The 21,807-nt window shown below is 36.4% G+C and overlaps 1 protein-coding gene across 3 annotated transcripts in view; it reads left to right on the plus strand.

Moving 5' to 3' along the window:
- Positions 1–21,807, plus strand: part of ADK (adenosine kinase) — a 286,143-nt gene that overhangs the window by 22,984 nt on the left and 241,352 nt on the right. For all 3 annotated transcript variants that reach the window (XM_065639242.1, XM_065639241.1, XM_065639243.1), the window contains exon 3: positions 14,957–15,010. In XM_065639242.1, coding sequence (XP_065495314.1) covers positions 14,957–15,010 — 54 coding nt within the window. The remainder of the gene's footprint in view (positions 1–14,956; positions 15,011–21,807) is intronic.

Consider the following 21,807-nt stretch of genomic DNA (forward strand, 5'->3'; position numbering starts at 1 on the left):
GTTATTGTTAACTGTACTCTAAGTTATGAGACACTTATGCTGCTGTCGATCCCTGGTACTATGCTTATGCTCTGCATCACGTAACCATGTCCAGGCCTGCTCTGTGCTTTGCTGCTTGTCCTGTTCCTTTCTGGAGTGTTGGATCTCTGGTCCCTGCTGTAGCCACAGGGAGAGGGTGGAGGCAGCCTGGCTTAATTACTGGTGTTCTTGTTTTTCCTTAGTCAAGGGCTGGAGAAGAGTAAACCAGCTGTTTAATTGCTATTTGACTTTATTTTTGTCAGGGCAGAACCATCAATACTTCAAGTTACTGGAGACGAAGTCTGTGTTGTAGAGTTTAGGATGCCATGAAGCCTGTAGTTACCTAATAAGTTCAGACTAAATCCAGAGCTATGGACAAAGATCTTTCACAAACCCTTGATTCCCCACTTTAATAGAATAATAGAATAATTCAGTGGAAGCGTTGTTCTTTTTTTAAAAAAAAATATTATAATGAGATGCAACGATGAGTTCATCAGTCACTGGTGTAGATGTTTGTGCTGTGTGTCCTACTATGCCATTAGATTCTTATTTTGAACCTGAGCCAAATCCTTTAAAACAATGCTATATCTTTTAGGACAACTCAAAAATTGCACTCAGAAAAGCTCTGTGTTTTTGCAAGCTGCATTAATTAATTTTAACATGAAAGTTATCTTCATTTTTTGAGTTCTACTTTAAACTTGTGGTTATATGTCTGTCTTATTGACAGATGGAGACTGGGGAGCTAAGGATAAACAATTTTGGGTGATTATTTTTCCAGTTTGTTCCAGTGATTCCTCCCCCCCCCCCCCTTTTTTTTTCTTGTATTTTTCCCTTGTTATGAAGTGGCAGCACAGGTGATTCAATTTCAATGCAAGAATCTGAGATGCACATGACAAAGCATAAAGGGAGGCATACAACTGCCTAATACGACAAGCTGTAACAAGTGAACAGTAGCAAGAAGTTGTAGAAATACAAATATTACCGTGGACTTTTTTCAATCCTTGTATTGTTGAGGCTACTTTTTTAGTGTTGAGGTTGGTTCTTTTTCTTTTTAGGCAACGGGAGCTTCCTACTGATAGGAAGAAAAGCAATGAAGATCACCATAAAATTATGCTGTTGCTGTAGTCAGTAAGCATACAGTCATCTTCCTTCATGAGAAGTGAAACTATGACGAAATTCAGTGCCTGACCCCTCCAAGGTGGCATGGGGTCTCAACTATGGATATTAAGTTAATAAAAACCCAAAAATGGTACATAGCGACGCAGAGGTTTCAATCCTAGTGTCTCTTACATGGCTTCAAGTTAGTATACCTTGTCTGTTCTTTTTTCAAGACAAGAACTGTAGTTGCAATGAAAATATTTTAACTTTTAATATTAGTACTTCTCTGGCCTTCCAGTAGAAGAGGCAGATTGTTCCGGATCTCATGTGTCTCTTACAAACCTTTTTGTAGAGTTGCTGTGTGGAAAAGAGATTGAAGACCTTCCCCCAAATTTGATTGCTATAACTTAATTTTTGCAAAAGTGTCTTACAGCGAATTTAATGGCAGCTATTTTGGTTTTGAATTGTGCTTGTAGTGTTATGTACAGCAGTACTAAACAACAACTAAATTACTAAACATAATGCAACTGTTCGTTGGTCTACATTATGTCAAGAGCTTGGATGTGTATCTTCCTTAGATATAGTTTGTTTCTATGTCTGTAGTATTCTTAATCTAGATTGCAATTCCAGAAGTTAAGAGTTGTTGGAAAAAACATTTTGGAGGATTGTGGGCTGGGAATTGGCTTTTTTACTTATGGAGGGGGAAAAAAAAAAAGCTAATCTTGCCACCTTTGTGAAGTTAGCCTGTGCAAATTACTTTTTTTTTTTTTTTTAGCAGCTTTTGTCCTAGGTCATATATGCTAAACATGTCCCTAAGGCAGACTGTAGAGTTGTATCAACAGACTCCACCATTCAAATAACAAGTTAATTAAAATGAGTGAGTTGGTTTAGTAATTGCTAGGTTTTTACTGTTTTGAAAGCACCAACTATGAATTCCTGCTTTAGCTAAGAATGTGCAAAGTGTAGCTGACTTTTTCAAAACTAGGGTATTCCAAGTTTTATGTGTAAATTGGGGTAAAAAGTTAATAAAAGAAGCCTGGCGACCTTACAAAATAGAAAGATATTTTTAATATCAAGTTTTTGCACACTCGCAAAATGGGAAATGCTTGAAAGACCTTTTTCTACAACCACCCCTGGGAGAAAACTGTTTTTAAGCTGAAGTGTGAAGCTCTTCTGGGCCATAAATGGCAGGAACTGTCCTAATACCTCAGTCCCTCTTTCCTCTGCCAGATCCTTGGATGTCTGGGCTTGATGTTGCAGCTACCACTGTGGGTGGAGGCTTAAGATACAAAACAGTGGCTATGGCTAGAGACGAAAGGGAGGAACAGTGCTTCCCAGAAGCAGTAATTGCTGTTCTCCATGTGTCTCATTCTCTAGTGGTAACAGAGCAAGGAGTTTATCTCTCAAGAGATCTTCCCTGAATCTCCATCTTGGTATTGCTCCTTCATTTTTTAGGATTAAATTAAAATTTTCAGTGCAGTAAAGAAGCCTTCTCTGCCCTTTTCCATATGCTAATTTTTCCCAGTAAAGCTTATACCCTTATAGTGGCTTGGATAAGTTCTTTCAGCATGGCTGGAATTTCACCGTAGCTGCAACACTTGTCTGTAGCTCCAGTCAGTGTTAAAAATCATTTTTAGAGAAGGCAAATTAAAACACATGAACTCTCTGACAATTCTTTGTTTAAATTTCTGTAAGCTGAACTGTCCTGTAAAAAGTGCTCAGGTGCAGAGACAGATGATGGAAGAGATCTAGCTTTTAAGCAGCAGGAAAACTTGTTTAGGTTGCAATAATAGTACGGAATTGATACTTTTGCCTAGCCTGTCACAAACAGACGTCCATAAAGTTGTGTAGCAGGAAAATGCGATACATTTTAAACTATATTTTTTTAAACAAAAAGGTTTTAACTGATATGTAAGACTGTTAGTTTCCTTATGATTTCTGAATAGAGCAATGTATTTTCCATTAAATATGATACTCCAGTCTTTTTCTCTGTGTCCTTATGAATGATGAAAAGGTCAATTCTGAGCATTTTTAAGACAATAAAGTATTTAACATCCATCAAAATTCAATACAGCCTCAGCACTTCCAATGTCCTCCTTTTGGAGGATTTTATTGATTGAAAGTAATATTCTGGGCTCACTTGGTGGTTCTTGAGTTCTTCACTGGAGAATAATTGTCTTGTACTGTGTCTTAATTGATTTTTATGGATGTGTCCTGTCTTTTTACTAGAGATATTAAAATAATTGTATTTTAGAAATTCTGTTTTCATTTTTTATTTTACAGATAGAGACAGAACAGATCTAATGTGGGGACAAAGCTGTAACTCAGTAATGAAATGTACTGCATATTGATGGAGCCTCACACTGTTGTTTTAAGTTTGTAATGGTGTAATGTTACTGCCCTTGTTAGTTTGTCCAAAGTATTAAACCTGTATTTAAAGTAGAACCTGTTGAACTTCATCCTGACACCCAAAGCACATGGCTTCCCAAGTGTACTTTCTCCTTAGAAGAAAAGATGATGGATTCATTTTCAAGTGTAAAGAAGCTCAACTGTGTAGCTGGCAGTGCTATTCATATATGGCATACAGAAATCTATAACTCTAGGCAGGAGAATGTCAGGATAGTGTCCACAACCACACTACTCCGCCTTTCCTGAATGGTATTTTGTTACAGTTTCCTTCTCAGGATAGACCTTATGCAGCAGTGAGGTATTTGGGGGATTTTCAGTACTAATGCTTACAGGATCTGTTGTAGAACTGGTACAAGATCATTCAAACAATAAATTTTGAAGTTATAATAGCAAGTAGTCGTGTATAACTAGGAAGAGAACAGGAATCCTGTTTAGATTACATACATCTTACTTTTCTTGGAGGTTTTTTTGTGTTTTTTAAATACAAATGAAACTAACGCGAAATTGTGGAAGCTGGTTTGTGTTTATAATCAAAGTTAATTCAACTACAAAGTGATGTTTATTTCTGGTTGAAGAAAATTGATATGTAAAGGTTAGGTTATGATTTCAGAACAGAAACAATGCAAAGTGACTAGTATGACTAAATAAACTCTTTAAATACTGAAGGCTCAAATGAATAATATTAAAATGATGAGTTCAGTCTATAAACAGAACTGCCTATAGTTCTGCACAAATTGAATTAATGTTTTATTCCTTGAGGAAGTTACTAAAGGTCAACCAAGTATATTTCAACAAGTCTAATGAATATAGAATTCAGAGTATCAGTTTCCAAAAAAATGTACAGCGTGTGTACAACTTTTTAAAAGGTGCTTGAAGTCAGATGTTTAAAAAATTATTACTGAGAAAACATTTTTCTTCAGCTGTATACTGGAAGTATTTAGATGTCTTAAATTTTTAGCTCACTAATTTATAGTTAAGAAAACTGTTTTGACAAGGCCACTACTGCATGCTTAAGCCCGGGGTGATAGGGCTGACCCTATGAAATGATCATAGTTTTCCACAGTCTGGTGGTTAACAGGCTTTGAACTTTCCTGGCTTTCTTAATCCCCTTTAATCATTTAAACCTATTATTGTTTTGACTTCAATTTCAAAAGCTCTTTAAATCTGTCTTACAATATTAATAGCTGATTAAAGTCCTGATTTCCAACCATATTATCAGTGTGGAGTCTATTTTATTACACTGAATAATTTAGAAACAACTATTTAGGAAAATGGGGGAGAGAAAAAAAAATACCAGAAAAACTATACTTAGTAATGTTTCTATTTAAGAGATCGTATGCGTGCAAGAAATTAGAGAAACAAAATGTTTCTAATTTATGTCATCAATAACTGTGTTTCTTTTTTCCTTTAGGTTTCAGGAGTGTAATTTTAAGTGAATTCTGTGTTGAAACTTAAGTCTGTCTTTCATTTCCATAATAAGTATTGTGGTAAAAAAAAAAATCTTTCTGCTAACATTTTTGGGATCCCTTTTACCCAGAAATTCCAAGTTTGTTTGTTTGTTTGTTTGTTTGTTTTTCTGAAAAGCAGAGGTTTATATAGGATGTGATGCAGCCAAATAAAGACTCTAGTCATACTAGTATGTAGGAACTGTGTACTAATAACTGGGTAAAAATGAAAACACCAGAAATTCCTCCATGGGTTCTCCAAGGTACTCCTTCATTCTCTCAGCCCTGACATTTCTATTCTAGTAGCTGTGTTTAAAGTCTGGATTTTTTTTTTTATATATGAAATGGCCAAGATCTGTGGTTTGAGTTGTTCTTAAACCTTTCCTTAAGTAGATGCTGTTGTTCAGCAGTGTAATTCTCTGCCAGCACAGTGCTACATGTTTTTTCCCTAGCTGGACTTGTTTTTTTGCCATTTATAATTATAAAGTAATTTATTTTCAGCAGTCTTTAGACAGAAGTATCTTAGCCTTCTATTGCTATTTTTTCATGTCTCTCCCCCATTGCCACTAGTGTGTTCTTTACTCCTACCTACATTTCATCTTCCAAGCCTAAACGTTTTAGCTACATGTTTTTCTGCTTAAAAATGGAAGAGAACAAAATAATAAGGAAGACTGCTCACTCTGTGGTGTAGTGGTTTGTGGCCTATTTATTTTTTTTTCTTATTTTTTGTTTTGTTTCCTTTTCCCTGTTTCTATATTGAAGTAGTTCACTGATGTCTTCAATGCTTGACATAAGTTGAAAGCTCAGGTTGAGTTAGTTGTTCCAAGTTACTACTGTCTGGGATGCCTTACCCCTGCCCATGTTTTTATTTTTATTTACTTACTTGGCTCTGCATCTGTCTGTAGTTTGAAGTTCCTGTGTTTGAACGGGTTCATCTTACTGTCTGCTAGAATGTTCTCTTGTTACCCTTGCCAGTCTGCTGTCATCTATGGATTTCATCAGTAGCTACTGTACTTAACTCTAGATCGCTCCTAAATGTGTGGCATAGTGTTGGGTCTAGCACTGATCCATGCTGAAATCAATGTGTGATGTGAATTCTCTCACAACCCTAATACTTTCCTAAATAAATGTCTGTAAAGTCTTTTAGGCAGTTTCCTCTTTTGTTGGTATAAGTGGACTATTGCAAAATTTAGAATCTTCTGGAAGCAGATTTTCTTTGGGATTGGATTGCTATAATACAATCTCTCTTTAATATTTCAGTTTTTCAAGGAAAAGATTCTGGACCTGCATTTTGGATTAGACAAAAAAGCAGTATCTACTCAGTAAGGAATTTTTTCTAAAATTGTCTAACCTGTACAAGGTCATCCTGGAGTAACAGTGAATGATTATAAGCTGTCATTAAAACCATAAATTAATGTAGAAGGGGTCCCTGTTTTGCTGTCAGTTTGTGGCCAAGAAAGAATGTGAAAAGGTAGGTGGGACAAGCTGCTTTGTTATGGAATAGGAGAGAGGCTAAAGGGGAGAGAAAGTTTGAGGGAGTGGTGCCTTTCAGATGGTGAAGCTGAAAGACTATAGCAAAGCAACAGAGGAATTTATGGAAAAAATGAAAAAACAAATGTGTTAAACTGGTGGAATAAACCCAGTGCCAGTCAGGGAAGGGACTGAGACTTTCAGGATATGAATCAAAGCCCTTTACTGTGTGGGTTGTGGGTTTGTGTTTGTTTATTTTTTTTCTTTTAATGGAGAAAAAAAGATTTCTTAAATATTTGGACTAGGGTTACATAAAACTTCTATTTAGGTTTAGCTGGCTGCATCTGGTCCATGATGATTCTGGCTGTTGAATTTATACATAAGGTGTGGTCTGGGTTGTGCTTTTTTGTTTTCATCTTGATTTAGGAAATGTACAGCCCCTAGAATCTGGCTTGGCAAGTTTAAAGTAGTGATCCAAACAAACACAAGTTATGGTACTTACACTCTATATTTGTGTACCTGAAAAAGATTACTAGGCTAATCAGAAGAGTGAGGCTACATTAGGCTTAACCGAAATTTCTAAGCAACCGTAGCCTTGTCAAAAATGCAGAAATATTGCCTTGTTTTAAGAAGTATTTTACTACTGTAGGAAAAGCAGTTCACTTATTGCCTTTTGATCTCTGTATAGATCAAGTCAGAAGAAATTGAGTTAGCAGTTACAGCAGCATTACTCATTCTGTCTGATAAATTGCAGAAGGAAGTTGAAAAACAGGCGGACCTTCTATACGCATCTCTCATAAATTTGATGTGTTAGAAATATTTTGGGAGATTCTGTTTGGCTTACTGTGTGCATTGGTCTGTAAACACTTGTGAGGATGCACTGTGGTAGCAGGTTCACACGTCGCTTTGTTTCTGACCTGACAGATCTTGTGGGATGTGTTAAGTGCGTTTAGTAGAAAACAGTCAATACAGTTTGAAAAAGGACATGAGCACCAGTGCCCCACAGGCTGGTTGTCCTAGTTTTACAAGATTAATAATTAAGAAAAAAACAACAGAAAAAGGACTGCATTTCTGTTTTTTAGCCTTAACATCACTTGAAAGTTGAAGCAACATAGTTGCTGAATTGTTTTTGTGGAAATTTCTTTAGATTAATCTGAAATACAAGAACACTATACTAAAATCCTTAGGGTTTCTTAATGTCTTTGTTGAAAATTTATGAAGAAATGCTTCTGCAGAGCTCTGCCTTAAAAGGTCTTTTATTGATGAAGCATAACCTAGTATAACATAAATTCTGCTTATCTTGTCCATTTAATACCACCAACATGCTTTAAGTCTCTGACAGAGAAATCACACGCTCTTCCTTTTTTAGATGACTTTTCTGCAAAGTTCAGACAACGTGTTGGAAATCTACCCTCTCATACGTTCAGTTTTTAATCAATCTGGGAAATACTTAAAACAGTAGCTGCAGTGAAGCATGTCAAGTACACTAAGCTTATGGAATAGTAAAGCCCAAATGCTTTTAAAGGGGAGCAAGTTTAGTCAAAGCCATATACGGTGGCAAAAAGTTCATATTAACTTGTACATCAAACAAGGCAGAAGAATGTCTGCACAGGTATGTGTTTGGAGCTTCCTAGGGTGCTTTACTGTCACAACTTTGTTACTGAAATAGTTTTAATCTTTGTTTAATGCTGACTACTCACACTGATGGTTAATGCAAAAAAAAAATCTTTTATCTCTGGTGTCTTTTTGCTTCACAAGTATTCTTGAAAATAGTGATGAAAATATTACTCTGATATGTATACAGTTTTGTGTACCTCTTTGTTTCTGGGTATTCTGCATGGTGGAGATTTCGCCTTGGCTCTTCTGGCCCAAACAGCAGTGCGTATGTCTGTGCTGATTTGTAGTTTGATATCTGTGATTTTCAGCTGTTGTTTCTATGTAAGTTTTTGCTTAGGTTGGTGGATCTAGGTCAGAAATTTTGAAAAGTGAATGAAGTTTGAAGCTATGAAGATCTGTTGCCATTTTTTAAACCTCTTTGCTCATCACCAGTTTTTATTTTGAGGCTTTGGACAGGTGAGTTTTACCAGCTTTTCAGGAAAATCTTGTTTGTAGAGCAGATCTGAACTTGAAATTCACTGGAGTTTTTCACCAGTGCATATTTAGTGTAGGATGTGTTTTCTTTTTAATTTGGTTAAGGCTTTGTAAAATTGGATACTGCCTGAAGGGGACCATGTCTTATGGCTGTTTGTTACGTTAAGAGCATTATTGTAAAAATGCTGACTACAGTCCAAGCACATTAATTTTCATACTCTCTCATATTAGGAGTTAGGAAATAAAAAAAAGCTTTGAGTCATAGGATTACCATTTCACAAGGATCTTTAAAATGTGTTGCAGAAGTCAGAACTGAACTTAAAGGTTCTAGTATGCTTAAAAAATGAACAGCAGACATTTAATAAAAATGTTATGTTTCTGAAAAAACTGAAATTTAGATCATAAACCTGTAGGTGAATGCTAGGGAAGTCGTATACTTGCAAGAGAAGAAGAGTATGCCACCTTTTTATTTTTATTTTTTTTTTTTTGGTAGCACCATAACCAAATAGAAAGTATTGGTGAGAATTGTACCTCTAGCTGTTAAATACAGTAAAACTCTTCCAAATGGTCTTGGCATTTTACAGAGGATTTGGACTAGATGACCTTTTAAGGTCCCTTCCAACCCATAGTATTCTAAAATTCTCTGATTTACCTGTATATACAGCCAAATTTTCTTAACACCATTTTGGCTCTGTAAAATATCTGTCCTCAGAATGCCTGAAATAATCTTTTAGTCTGGGTCTATGCTACTTTATTTTCAGGGTTGTAGAAAGCAAAAATATTTAACATTAATTTGCTTGTGGATTTATAATAATTGTTTTTGAGAGCTAAGTTTGATATCATAGAATCGTGTTTTTTGAAAGAGACCCTCAAGATCATTGAGTCCAAGTGTTAACCTAACACTGACATTAAATCATGTCCCCAAGAACCTCATCTACACATCTTTTAACACCTCCAGGGATGGTGACTCCACCACTTCCCAGGGCAGCCTGTTCCAGTGCCTGACAACCCTTTCTGTCTAGAAATTCTTCCCAATATCCAATCTAAACATTCCATGGTGCAACTTGAGGCCATTTCCTCTTGTCCTATCACTTGCTACTTGGGAGAAGAGACCAACACCCTCCATGCTACGACCTCGCTAAGGTCTCCCCTCAGCCTCCTTTTCTCCAGGCTGAACAGCCCCAGTTCCCTCAGCTGCTCCTCACCAGACTTGTGCTTTAGACTCTTCACCAGCTTCATTGCCCTCCTCTGAACTCTCTCCAGCACCTCAATGTCTTTCCTGTAGTGAGGGGCCCAAAACTGGACACAGAGTTCGAGGTACAGCCTCGCACCTCACGTTATGTGTATCGCACCATGCATATATTATGTATATATCTGCATGCACATAAAATTTGGTTCTGGAAAGATAACAATTGGGAAGGAAGAAAATAACATGAAGTTCAGATCTGAGTTCTGGTACAGTTATTGATTACAGTAAACAAATGAGTAAAAGGTTTTATCATTGAAATATATCTGTGGTTTGTTCATGTTCTGAAGTTATGGGCTTGGGGACTAATGGGAGGCATTCAAATCATCTTGCTCAGCAGAATAGTTTAGACATTCTGTATCACTATGCCCCATTATAGTCAAAGGACTGAGAAATGCTTTTGCAGAGTTGGGTCTTTGTTTCTTGATGAAATGTAGGGGCATTAGCTTGCTCTTTTGTCCTGGTAAATTAAATGCCAAAAAATGCCTTTTTGTAACCAGGTTGGAAAGAAAACTGCTTAAAATATTATATCAACACTGACAAGAGTAAAGTAAAGCAGTGTGAACTTCTCATTTAAGCTGCAATTAGAAGATGGATGATAGAGTAATGATCTCTGTTAGCTCCTGTATGCAGCTAGGTCACCTGAGCTTTCATCGGAATAGGGTATATTGGAGTGACTATAACATGATGACATCTAGAGGTTAGACCAAGAATGTTGTGGCTTAAGAAATTCCATAAGGAACTGAGTTTGGGGAGAATGCTGCTGTCTTCTGAAAGTGGAAGTTTTAGCCGAGGTACAGTCAGCCTATTGGACTGTCAAGCCATCAGTTGTGATGCTCTGAGGCTGGGCTGTGCATATCTGGTTTGTTTTGACCCCTGTGATCTTGGTCTAGATCCTTGTATATTTTTACTCTTAGGCCTCTGTTTTGAAATAGGATCTTGAGCAGTGATGAAGAGGCTATTAACATTTTGAAACCGTATCGCAGTTTGGTACTTATTTAATGTGCTAGAGTGTGTTGAACTTTGAATTTCATAGGGCAGAGAATAGAAAAAAGTGAAGTTGTGGTCCCTTCAGTTCCTTTGCCCACTTCTATAGTGTATTTGCATGTCTCCTACTTGCTAGTTTCATGTCAGGCATGTAAATGTATAATGCATGTTACAGTATGTTGTTCTGGTTGCTTAGATGGTTTTAAATGCCCTTATTTTAAATTTTGGACTGCATATCTTTAGCTTGAATTTTGCATTTAGTATCCTTGGCTCCTAAAATGTTTTTTTGAGAAATTCTCCCAGCCCTAACCTTCATCAGTAAGGAAGAGCCAACTGGTGCTTATCAATCTTGCCTACGAAACACGTTGGGAAATATTATGTAAGCTGTTCACTCTGCTAGCTGCACATTTAAACTAATTAAATACTTCAGCAGCTGTGTATGAAATATAATACGCATCCTTTCTTAATGCATAAAGTACTAAAAAAAGTTTGAACTCCACAAGCATATCCCTTTGTGGGAAAGTTTCTTTGGCAAGTTGCTGTCAAAGCAATATCTTTAGGGGTCAAGAACATTTGAAAAATGCTATTTTCATGGTGAAAGAAGGGGCAGCAGTGAAAAATATTAGGTAAGCTAAGGTTCACCAAAGGAACTGTTGTGCAAATCTCAAGAGTAGCAACTGTGTCCCTCCTGCACCCCTCTGTGGTATGTCAGTAACATACCCGAGGTGAAAATCACACATCTGTTCAACAGCATTCCCGTTATGTTACATGATTTCTGCTGTAGCTGACTTAATAGCCTGAGTAGGTAGTGAAGGGTATTATTATTTTCCCTCTGAATAACGAGGGGGGAGGGGTTGTGAAATTATGGTTAAAAAACCCAAACAAACAAGTGAAGGAACAAGGAATCTGGAAGCTTTAAAAAGCTCAGGTATAGATATTATTTCTATATCATCAGCAGCTAAAATTGTATGAAGTTCTAGCTGCAATAGTCTGCTTTCTGGTCAGAGGAAAAGCATGCAGTGTTATTTTTTAGTGAAGAACGGTTGGGACTTTATGCAGGTGTATTATTTTTTTAATAGGCAAAATGATCTCCATTTACAAAATGGATTGCATATTACACAAAGGTATATCTATCTATGACAGGCAGATCCGTTTAACAAATCACCTGATTTCATCTTAAGTAATATTGCAAGTTGCATAAGAAGAGCTAGTGTCCTTTGACTTCTGGAAGATGTTCCTTTTAGAATTTCCTGGTAGCTCTTTGCTTTTTCTCTGATACATATTTGCTATCAATAAAATGCTTATTAAGACATGACAAATGGGGGATATCAGGGAGATGTAGCAGCAGCATTATGAAGAGATTGGTATTGGGCTAGACCCTTTTTCATTAAAGGAAAAGCCTGATACTGTTCACTACAGAAAACATTGATTTGCAAATAGATGTAAGATCACAACAGCTGAAATTTGTGGCTTAAAGACTGGTAGGATGGTAAACTATGAAGACTTGGCAATTAAACCACATCACGTGAATCTGTAATTGAATAGTGTATTACAGTATAGTCTGGTGTAAGAGTCAAATGGAAACCCTGCATTTAGAAGAAGAATGTGGAAGGACCCCACTGTATCCTGATTAGAAGTGACCCCATGAAGGATTTAGCAGCAAAGTGGATAAGTGGATTCAAGTCACCGTGATACTATGGCAAATAACCTAAGGCAGTCTCTGCATATGTAAACAAGAAAAATGGGTCAGTCAGTGTCTTGCATATTTGAATGCAGCACTAGTGAACTTGAGAATGTGTCTGGGGTTGATGCTTGCATTTTAAATGGATGCTAGAAAAACAAGTTTCAGAGAGTATAATCAGAAAATGCTATAAAGAATAGAGAATACATGTCTTATCTGTTTATTTGACACAAAGAATCAATTTGTAAGGTAGCTTGATTGTAGTTGACTGGTCACCAGAATCTTTCCTCAGTAGGAGTAATTTATGATTCTGCAGTTGACTGGAGTAAGGAACAAAAACAGGGCAAAGGGACAGTGGGAGCCTTCTCCAGTGTGAGCAGTTAGCTCTTTGCAGAATTGTTAGATGGACAGTGACTTCTTGCTGCTTTCATTATGTATGACTGTCTTACAAACCAACCAGCTAAAAACCAAACAAAAACCACAAAGAAACTCAAAAAACCAAACCCCATAGCAGTTAGATTTGTGGAGTATTTTGAGATGGCAAGAGATTTTGCTCTGAGGCACAACAAAGGTGAGGTCACTTCTCAAAGGTTTTTCCAAAGCGAGTGACAGTGCAGTCCGCAACATGACCAGTAGCAGACTGTGCTGGGAGAAGCTAGGTTCCTTTATCTCTCTGATTCAGACAGTTTAGGTAACCTAAATTGCCTATTAGGTTAAGCTAGCAAATTTCTTTGTCTCAAGCTCTTGCTTTCATCAGAGGTCACTTATATGGACAGCAGAAACTTTCCTAAAAAGCCTATTAAACTTGATTTTTTTCTGTAGAATGTTATTGATATTGATTGATTGGTATTGATATATTGGTATAGATTATAATATAATTCTGTTAGGTTGGTGCAAAAGGTATTGTGGTTTTGGCATTGTTGAAATTTGCTGTTTGATATTGGAATACATTCTTAAATGTGGTTATGTTATACATGTGCTTTTCTTGCTTTGTTTTTTTTGCTACTGACTTATTACTTGCTGCTTATTATATATTTATTTTAGAGTATGGAAATAACGTTAGACAAAAAGCAAATTTGAGCAATTTTCTTACTTGAGTTCAAAATGGGTCGTAAAGCAGCAGGGACAACTTGCAACATCAGCAGTGCATTTTGCCCAGGACCTGCTAACAAATGTACAGAGCAGTGGTGGTTCAAGAAGTTTTGCAAAGGAGAAGAGAGCCTTGAAGGTGAGGAGCGCAGTGGCCGGCCGTCGGAAGTTGATGACGACCAATTGAGAGCAATCATTGAAGCTGATCCTCTTACAACTAAACGAGAACTTTCTGAAGAACTCAGTATTGACTATTCTACGGTCATTCAGCATTTGAAGCAAATTGGAAAGGTGAAAAAGCTCGATCAGTGAGTGCCTCATGAGCCAACTGAAAAAAAAAAAATCGTCATTTTGAAGTGTCACCTTCTCTTATTCTATGCAACAACAATGAACCATTTCTCGATTGGATTGTGACATGTCACAAAAAGTGGATTTTATACAACTGATGACGACCAGCTTTGTGGTTGGACTGAGAAGGACCACTAAAGCCAAACTTGCTCAAAAAAAAAAAGGGTCACAGTCGGTGTTTGGTGGTCTCTTGCTGGTCTGATCCACTCCAGCTTTCTGAATCTGAAATCATTCCATCTGAGAAGTCTGCGCAGCAAATTGATGAGATGCACTGAAAACTGCAATGCCTGCAGCCGGCATCGGTCGCCAGAAAGTGCCCAATTCTTCTCCACGACAACGCCCAACTGCATGTTGCACAACCAACGCTTCAAAAGCTGAATGAATTGGGCTACAAAGTTTTGCCTCATCCACCGTATTCCCCTGACCTCTCGCCAACCGACTACCACTTCAAGTGTCTCGACAACGTTTTGCAGGGAAGGTGCTTCCACAACTCGCAGTATGCAGAAAATGCTTTGCAAGATTTTGTGAAATCCCAAAGCACGGATTTTGATGCTGCAGGAATAAACAAACTTATTTCTTGTTGGCAAAACTGTGTTGATTGTAATGGTTCCTATTTTGATTAATAAAGATGTGTTTGAGCCCAGTTATAATGATTTAAAATTCACAGTCCAAAACCACAATTACTTTTGCATCAATGTAACATTTGGTACAGGAGGAAACACTAGCCACTTTTAATGTTCACATTGTCATCTTTTGTCAGATCCAATCTATAAGATCAATGTGCAGTTTATGGTATGAAGTGCAATGATTTTGGATATATAGAAAGTCAAAGTATCTGATGTAATTTGAAGCTGTGGTATAAAGCAGAAGTATGATGTTAAGTTTATTTTAATAAACATGTAAATTTTTTAGAAAATTTTGCTACTATCTCTGCAATACCTGAGGTACCTGAATCAACAAATATTACAGAGTTTAATAATTTGCTAGTTTGAAACTATAAAACTACGTTTTATGCCTGTATTTTCAAAGGAGTAACTGCTTTGTGTTTTGTGTTTGTTTGTTTTTTTTTCCAAGGTATGGGCTGAAGCCAAATGACCAAATATTGGCAGAAGAGAAGCACAAAGAACTGTAAGCTCTTTTGTGGTGATATACATGCATGTTTTATGTATTTACTTTTCTATATATGTGCGTATCTTCTTAGTAAAAACCTGAAGCAAAAATTTTTTGTTATAAATAGGTTCTGCTCTTCAGTATTGCCTCTTGTGAATTACACAACTTGTCTGAAAACTAATTGTTTCAAAAAAGTTTTAAAAATTTTTTTTCATTAATTTGTTTTAAATTCTTTTCTAAACTGCAGTTGGCACACATGCAATTGAAATGTCTTAGTGTTCATCCTAGTTGATGTTTTATGTATGACAGTGGTTATAGTAAGAGCTACTGCCTTCCTGCAGTATGTCTGTGGAGAAGTGAAATATTTGTTTATATCTGACAGAAATGAAAAGGAAGATGATTTTTTTTTTCCAGGTTCAGTGTTGACTCATTATTTTAATTTGCCTACTTGTGTGATATCATGGCTATTCCCACCTTGGCAAATTCTCATCATCACAGTTGGACTGTGATGTTGAATGTGGCCAAGAGTCACCAGTGCCTTGTCAGTCAATTTTGCCTGTTTTGGCTAATCTGATTTTGTAGCCTAAAAACTCTTGTTCCTGGGGGAAAAAATATGATCCATTGTTGAATGGATTATTCTTTGGTCTTGCAGGAGAAGTAGCCATAGGAAGCTTAATCAAACACTGCAACAACATAATCTTCAGTTATTTTACTCCTTCATTAAAGACATGCCCAAACTAAGAAGCCTGAAGTTCAGATTTAACCTGGTTTTAGAGAGTCTTCCATGATCAGGCAAAAGAACCTTTATTTTTTATGGCGGCACACTATATACTAAAATACAAAAGCTCTGTGTTTGAGTTGAAAGCAAATACTGGGTACTGTGCATAAGCATGTATATATACATTTGGAAAATGCAAAGTAAAAAGGTAGGTATTGTCTGCATGTTATCTAGATATGGGAGAAGGGAATTCTGTGTTTGTGTGTCTGGTTTTGAAACCTTCAAATTTTTTTTTTTTTTTCAATTATGGTAGCTTTTAAAACAGATGCTGAAGTCATCCAAGTTACTGACTTTTGAACTGTATACGTGTTTTGAAAGACTTATCAGAGCTTGGTATATGTTCAGTGATGACTGAATAGTTTAATCAAAAGTTACTATATTAGATCAGAGAAAAGTACTCACTAAATAAAAGATGGCACAATTGGAACATTCCTGCTCACTTGCATGCGTAAGCATACAGGTTGAGTACAAGCAATACTATAATACTTCTTTATTTCAGAATTTAGTTTCTGTTCTTAAAGCTCTTAATTATGTGGAGTAATTGTCTCATTTATTACCACTGATTTTAATTCCTGCACATTGATACCACTAGCTGAAGAGCTGTACTCATTGCATGAACTTCAGTTTTCTTCTTGCCTTGTTCACTCGCTTTTCTCTATGAGCTGACTGAAAAACATTCGATGTGAGTGTCCTCTTTACCATCCCTCAAATCTGTATTATGTAACTGCTTTTTTGAAGATAGTTGGTATGAAAGACTGTAGAAAATGCTTCACATGTCACACGTTACATAATTCTATTCAGTGTTTTCTCCACAATGACCAGTGGAATATTTGTATGAAGTTGTATTTCCAAATAAGATACAGATTTTTAGGATTACTTTTACGTTTCTTCCTTTCAAGATAGAGATGGTGGGGAAATTGGTCCCTTTTGTGTGCATCTTCATTCATAGAAGAAAGTGTTTTTTAATATTTTAGATTTTCAGCACTTGAACATTATTGTTTCCATAATTACTGTAGCAGTATTTTGCATTATTTTATACTATCCCAAAAGACTTAAGCAGTTTATGTGTAAGATAAGGTAACTGTTTCAGATGAATTAGTATCTCTAACTGTCAGGTTTTTGCATGTTAAAAGTCGGAGTATTTCTCAGTAAGCTCATAGATTTCAAACAGTAAAAATGTTTTCTGATAACAAAGATTTAATTCCTTTGGAGAAAGACTTATTTGCTGCAAGCCTTAATGACTGAATTCTGAACCAAATAAAATTTCCATCTTCTTTTAGAGGATGGAAAAAGACGTTACTTGTACGTCATGGTAATGTACCTGTGGCATTAAAACTGCCTGAGCTCCAGGCAGAAGACAGGCAACAGCAGTTGCCTTTGATAGGTAGATAAGATGGGTTTTATGTAAAGCACTCTCTCTAATGACAGAATACTGTGCACAGGATTATTATGATTAACCCATTAAATGTGTTAGACCATTTTAAAAGATACAGATCAGAAGTATTCAAAGTACTAGCATGTTGAGGGGTTAAACAGAAGTTAAATGACATTCAGGTCTGTATTTTGGGCGGTACAAGTTGTACTGTGTACACAGGCTGTATTTGCACAATAGATATTGATTAAACTGAACCTTTCAATGTGAGCTATTTCATTTGAAGTAGTTTAAACGTACTAAAATCATGTTCGAGCTTTCTATTTTAGGTATATTGCGTACTGCTTAATTGCATGTTAGTTCCTGGTATATTTAGAGCATAGTCGCTTCTTAAATGGAGGGTTGGACTCCTTTAATTAAATAAAGACAATTTAATGAAACTAAAGTTTTACATGAATCAGCTGCAACAGAAACCTGTGGTTTTTCATTGTTATCACTACAGTACCTCCTGAGATGATTTATGTGCTGTTGGTTATAATGAAGGAGTTTGAACGTGCTTTTGCCATTGACCTTGGCATCTTGAATATCGCTGGATACTTGACCGGGGAAGAACTCTCGTAGGTCAGTGTCACGTTGTTTCAGGACAGACCTTTGGAACTTTTCTGGTATGCTCTGTGCTGCTTCTCAGACCGTGTTAACTGTATGGTACAGAACAGATTTTAAACAGTGTTGAACCTCCGAGCACTTTATTCCTTCAAGCTAAATTCTCTGATTTAACTTACAGATGAGTTGTTAGATATTTAACTATAATTTTCTGATATTTATGTAGGCTTTCATATTTAAAAGAAATGCCAATTCTAGGGAATGGTGCAAGACAACTTACCACTAGGGTAATTGTTGCTTACTCTTTGGATAAAAGTTGCTTACTCTTAGGTTCAGTGCCCTTGTAACTAAGGTGTTCTCCTGAACCTGTCCTGACGTTCTTAAGTCAAATGCAGGCAAAGTTAAACTTTGTATTCCTGTTCAGTGCCAAAATTTTCCTGCTTGAAATACTTTATCTTCCAGTCTTTGAAATGTCAGCAGCTTTTATAATGACTTATGTAGTAAAGACGACTTCTTTTGGCATTCTTTATCTAATAGTACCGTGATGATTTCTATGTCAGATGTCCTTCAGTTCCTTAGAGAGCACTTCTGTGTAGCTGTTCTTCATAAAAATGTACATTTTATTCAGTAGTGAATGCTTTATCTCCAAAGGTAGTTGGGCTGGCCGCACCCTGATTTTGCTTAATCCTGTTGTCCTTGAATCTTAGTTATCTCAAGAGATACACACAGTCACTAGGAAAGACTGGAGTTGCTTTACAGGCGTGGCATCATACTTAGCTTCTATTTTAAGAGCTAAGGTATGAAAGATCACTTTTTTTTTTCCTGCTACCAATTTACTTGGACTGTAGCAGCCTTTTAAAATTGTGTCTTTTCATTAGTGTATACTTTTTTATTTTAAAGGGATTTGTTAGCACGAAAGTTGCAAGTTGAAGCTTATATACATTGTTTTCAGAATTCAGCTGGGAATATCTGCCCGCCCTGTCCCAGTCAACTCCCAGATGCACACAAGATGGAGGTCACTGTTCTGCATCTCAGCCAGGGAGTGAAATGTGTAGAGGCTCCCTAGCCTGATTCCATGTAAAATTAGCAGATTAGTTCAAACCATCAAGCCAAGCATGCCAAAATTGCAGTGAATCAGATGAACAATCATATTTGTTTTGACTGGCGAGTTTGTTATTCTGCCATGAGGATAACAAAGATGGGGGAACTGCAGTATCTTCAGTTTGCGCAGGTGTTTTACAAGGTAAGCATGGTTTTATGGCTGAAGACATGTCCTGGAGATGTTTCCCACCTCCCATAACCCAACTAATCCCCTGTAACTTTCAGGAGAGAAAATAAATAAAATAAAAGCTTCCTTTCTCTTCAGTCAGCTGTTTGATGTGTTACAGTCAGAAGGGAGAACAGACATGGTGCTGAGGTTTGTTGAGAGGAATTTATTTAGGTATTTCATTCTTAGCTGTGTACTTGCCATATGAATATTTTTTCATAGTGAAACTGAACAAGGGAGAGGGACTCTTAAGCTTGAGAACAGCTTTTTGAGTGACTGATGCAGTTTTGAATTATCTGGAACGTGGGGGGTTTTTGTGTGTGTTCTAGTTTTGCTTAGCTAGGATGTATCTAAGTGAGTTCATATGTGAGCATTGGAAGGGTGAATCTTGGAGACATAGGAGGGCTCTTTGGAGATTACAGATGGCCTGTATGATGCTTGGGAAAGAGTAGAGAAATTTACAGTAAGGTTTTAGAAGTAGTCTGGGTATGTTAGAAAGCTAGAGGATGAGAAAAGGATTTGAACTTGTTAATGGGAAAGTTGTAGTGGAGTTTCCTTGTTATTTGGAGATGTTACCATGTGTAAATCACTATCACAACAGTTAAGTACAAAAGCTAAGGGACTCAACCCCACACCATTTACTATGCAACCATGCCTCATTGATTGCTCAGCATGCAGTGAGAGAGGCATGAATGCCGGGGACATAAAGGGGTGCAACCGTCTGTCTGTTTGGAGCAACCAAGCTGCAGAATTTTGTTCCACTAGAGGGTGTAGCCTGTCTTCCATAACACTTCAAAAATCCTTCTGTATGTTGCTTTTAGGATTCAGTGTCCTTTGGTGTTTTTTATCCACTCTGTTGCACCCAAAACCTAAAAAAGAGAGTAGAAATTGTTTTGGGGGAAGACATACCGAAATATCAGAAATAATAAGCTTTAAATCTTTTGTCAGCCTACTCAACATATGCTGACAATATAGATGATTTGTATGGTTGGGGTGATGCATGAACCTGTCACAAATGTCTGTCAAGCTGTTGAGTTACTGTATATAGTATACGTCACTTGTAAATAAATTTGAGTGGATTAGTATATAATATGAAATAGGATTTGGCAATGAAGTAATGTGGAAAACTGTTATGGCAATAACAAGGTGCCCAGCTTTATGAAAAAGCTTACCAACTCTCATCTTTACACAACTTTGTTTTAGATTTCCTCCTCGTTCTTTTAGATCAAGCTATCATACTGGCCTATTTCCTAGTGTAGAGGTTTGTATGAAAACTTCAATAAAAATGTCTACTGTGGAATTAATATTCATTTATAAAATCTATTTTTTCTAATTGCTACAAATTGAAACTTCTAAACTACTGTTTTTAATGAACAAATAATAATTTAGAATGATAGGTTTCTTAAGGTGTCACCTTCTCCCAAAGCAAACATAAATTTTGTTGTATATTGACACTGATTGTTCTATAATGTGTAATCAAGCACTGTAAGTAAAATTTCTTTAAATGCTTGGGAGTGCTGTGGAATAAGAATCCAAATGATGTGTTGTGGATATTTGAAAAATACATAAATGTAATGAAAGAGATTGTTTGGGAAGAACTCTGTGCTGATCTAGAATGCATTTTGTTAATCCTGGTTTTTGGGTTGTTGGCTCCCTCTGTAGAAATTATTTTAAATTGCAGTTTGATTTCTCTAAAATTGTTTCCTCATTTCTGTGATATATATATAAAGACTTAACTCACATGTACAAGAAGAATGATTTATGGTTAGCTACAAAATTTCTATTACAGATTCTTCCCTCTATTTTTCCTTTCAGTTCTCTGCCTGCCCATCCCTCACCCAGTTCTTTTGAATGCAGCACTGATGCAAATTAGTGTTACACAAAAAATTGCACGAATTCTTGGTAACAGACAATCCTGCATAAAATTTTAAAAAATTAAGAATCTAAATTACAGCAGAAATGCCTTCTTTGATGAAGGCAGTTGTTACATCTGCTTAAATTTAAAATGAAAAGTTGCAAGTGTTAATTATATTGTATCGTTGCATTTTGCTTCCTGCTATTGATGATGTGAAATAAGTAATAATCGGGAGGTTACTTATACAGGGTGGTAAACATATTGGATCAATATTTTAAAATTGTGCTCACGTATCAATACAGTATTTTAATTAAGCCTTCTGCCTCTGTTTAGTTTGTGTATATAGTACATTAAGGCAACACTTTGCTATGTAGCTTTATAGGCTCTGCTAGAATATTCTTTATTGTCAAGCAGCTCTTGGAAATCTGTGTTGATTCATTCTCATATGACATGGTGGTTATTTGATATAAAATGGAAGAAAACTTTTGATAATAGCTATGGTTGGCAGATAAGAACAAGGCTTATTCCTCTGGGGAGCTTGATTTCATTGCCTGAGCTGCTTATCTGAGACTGTGTGATACAGTACTTCCAAGGTACTGGGAAGGAGAGAGCTGGAGGGGAAAGAGAAGGATGGATGTGAAAGCCAATGGAGAAACCAAATTATTTTGTGTGTGACATATGAGAACTAAAAACCGAAAGGTATAAAAACAGCTGCCAGAGGATTGAAACTTAATTTGCTTAAATGAAGTTATGGAAGTTCCTAGTGTCACATTTGTTTTTCTTCTGTAGTCTTGCTCTTATGCAATTTAATCTCATATATTGATTTTTCTTCTCTTATCTTCAAGAGATGTTTTTCAAGTACCTGTGTCATCTACTTTGTTTATCATTTTCCTGTTATAGCTGGTACAGCAGAGATATCAAAAGATCCTCTAAGGAAAAG

Source organism: Caloenas nicobarica, chromosome 7 (genome assembly GCF_036013445.1).
Source record: "Caloenas nicobarica isolate bCalNic1 chromosome 7, bCalNic1.hap1, whole genome shotgun sequence".
Classification (NCBI taxonomy): Eukaryota; Metazoa; Chordata; class Aves; order Columbiformes; family Columbidae; genus Caloenas; species Caloenas nicobarica.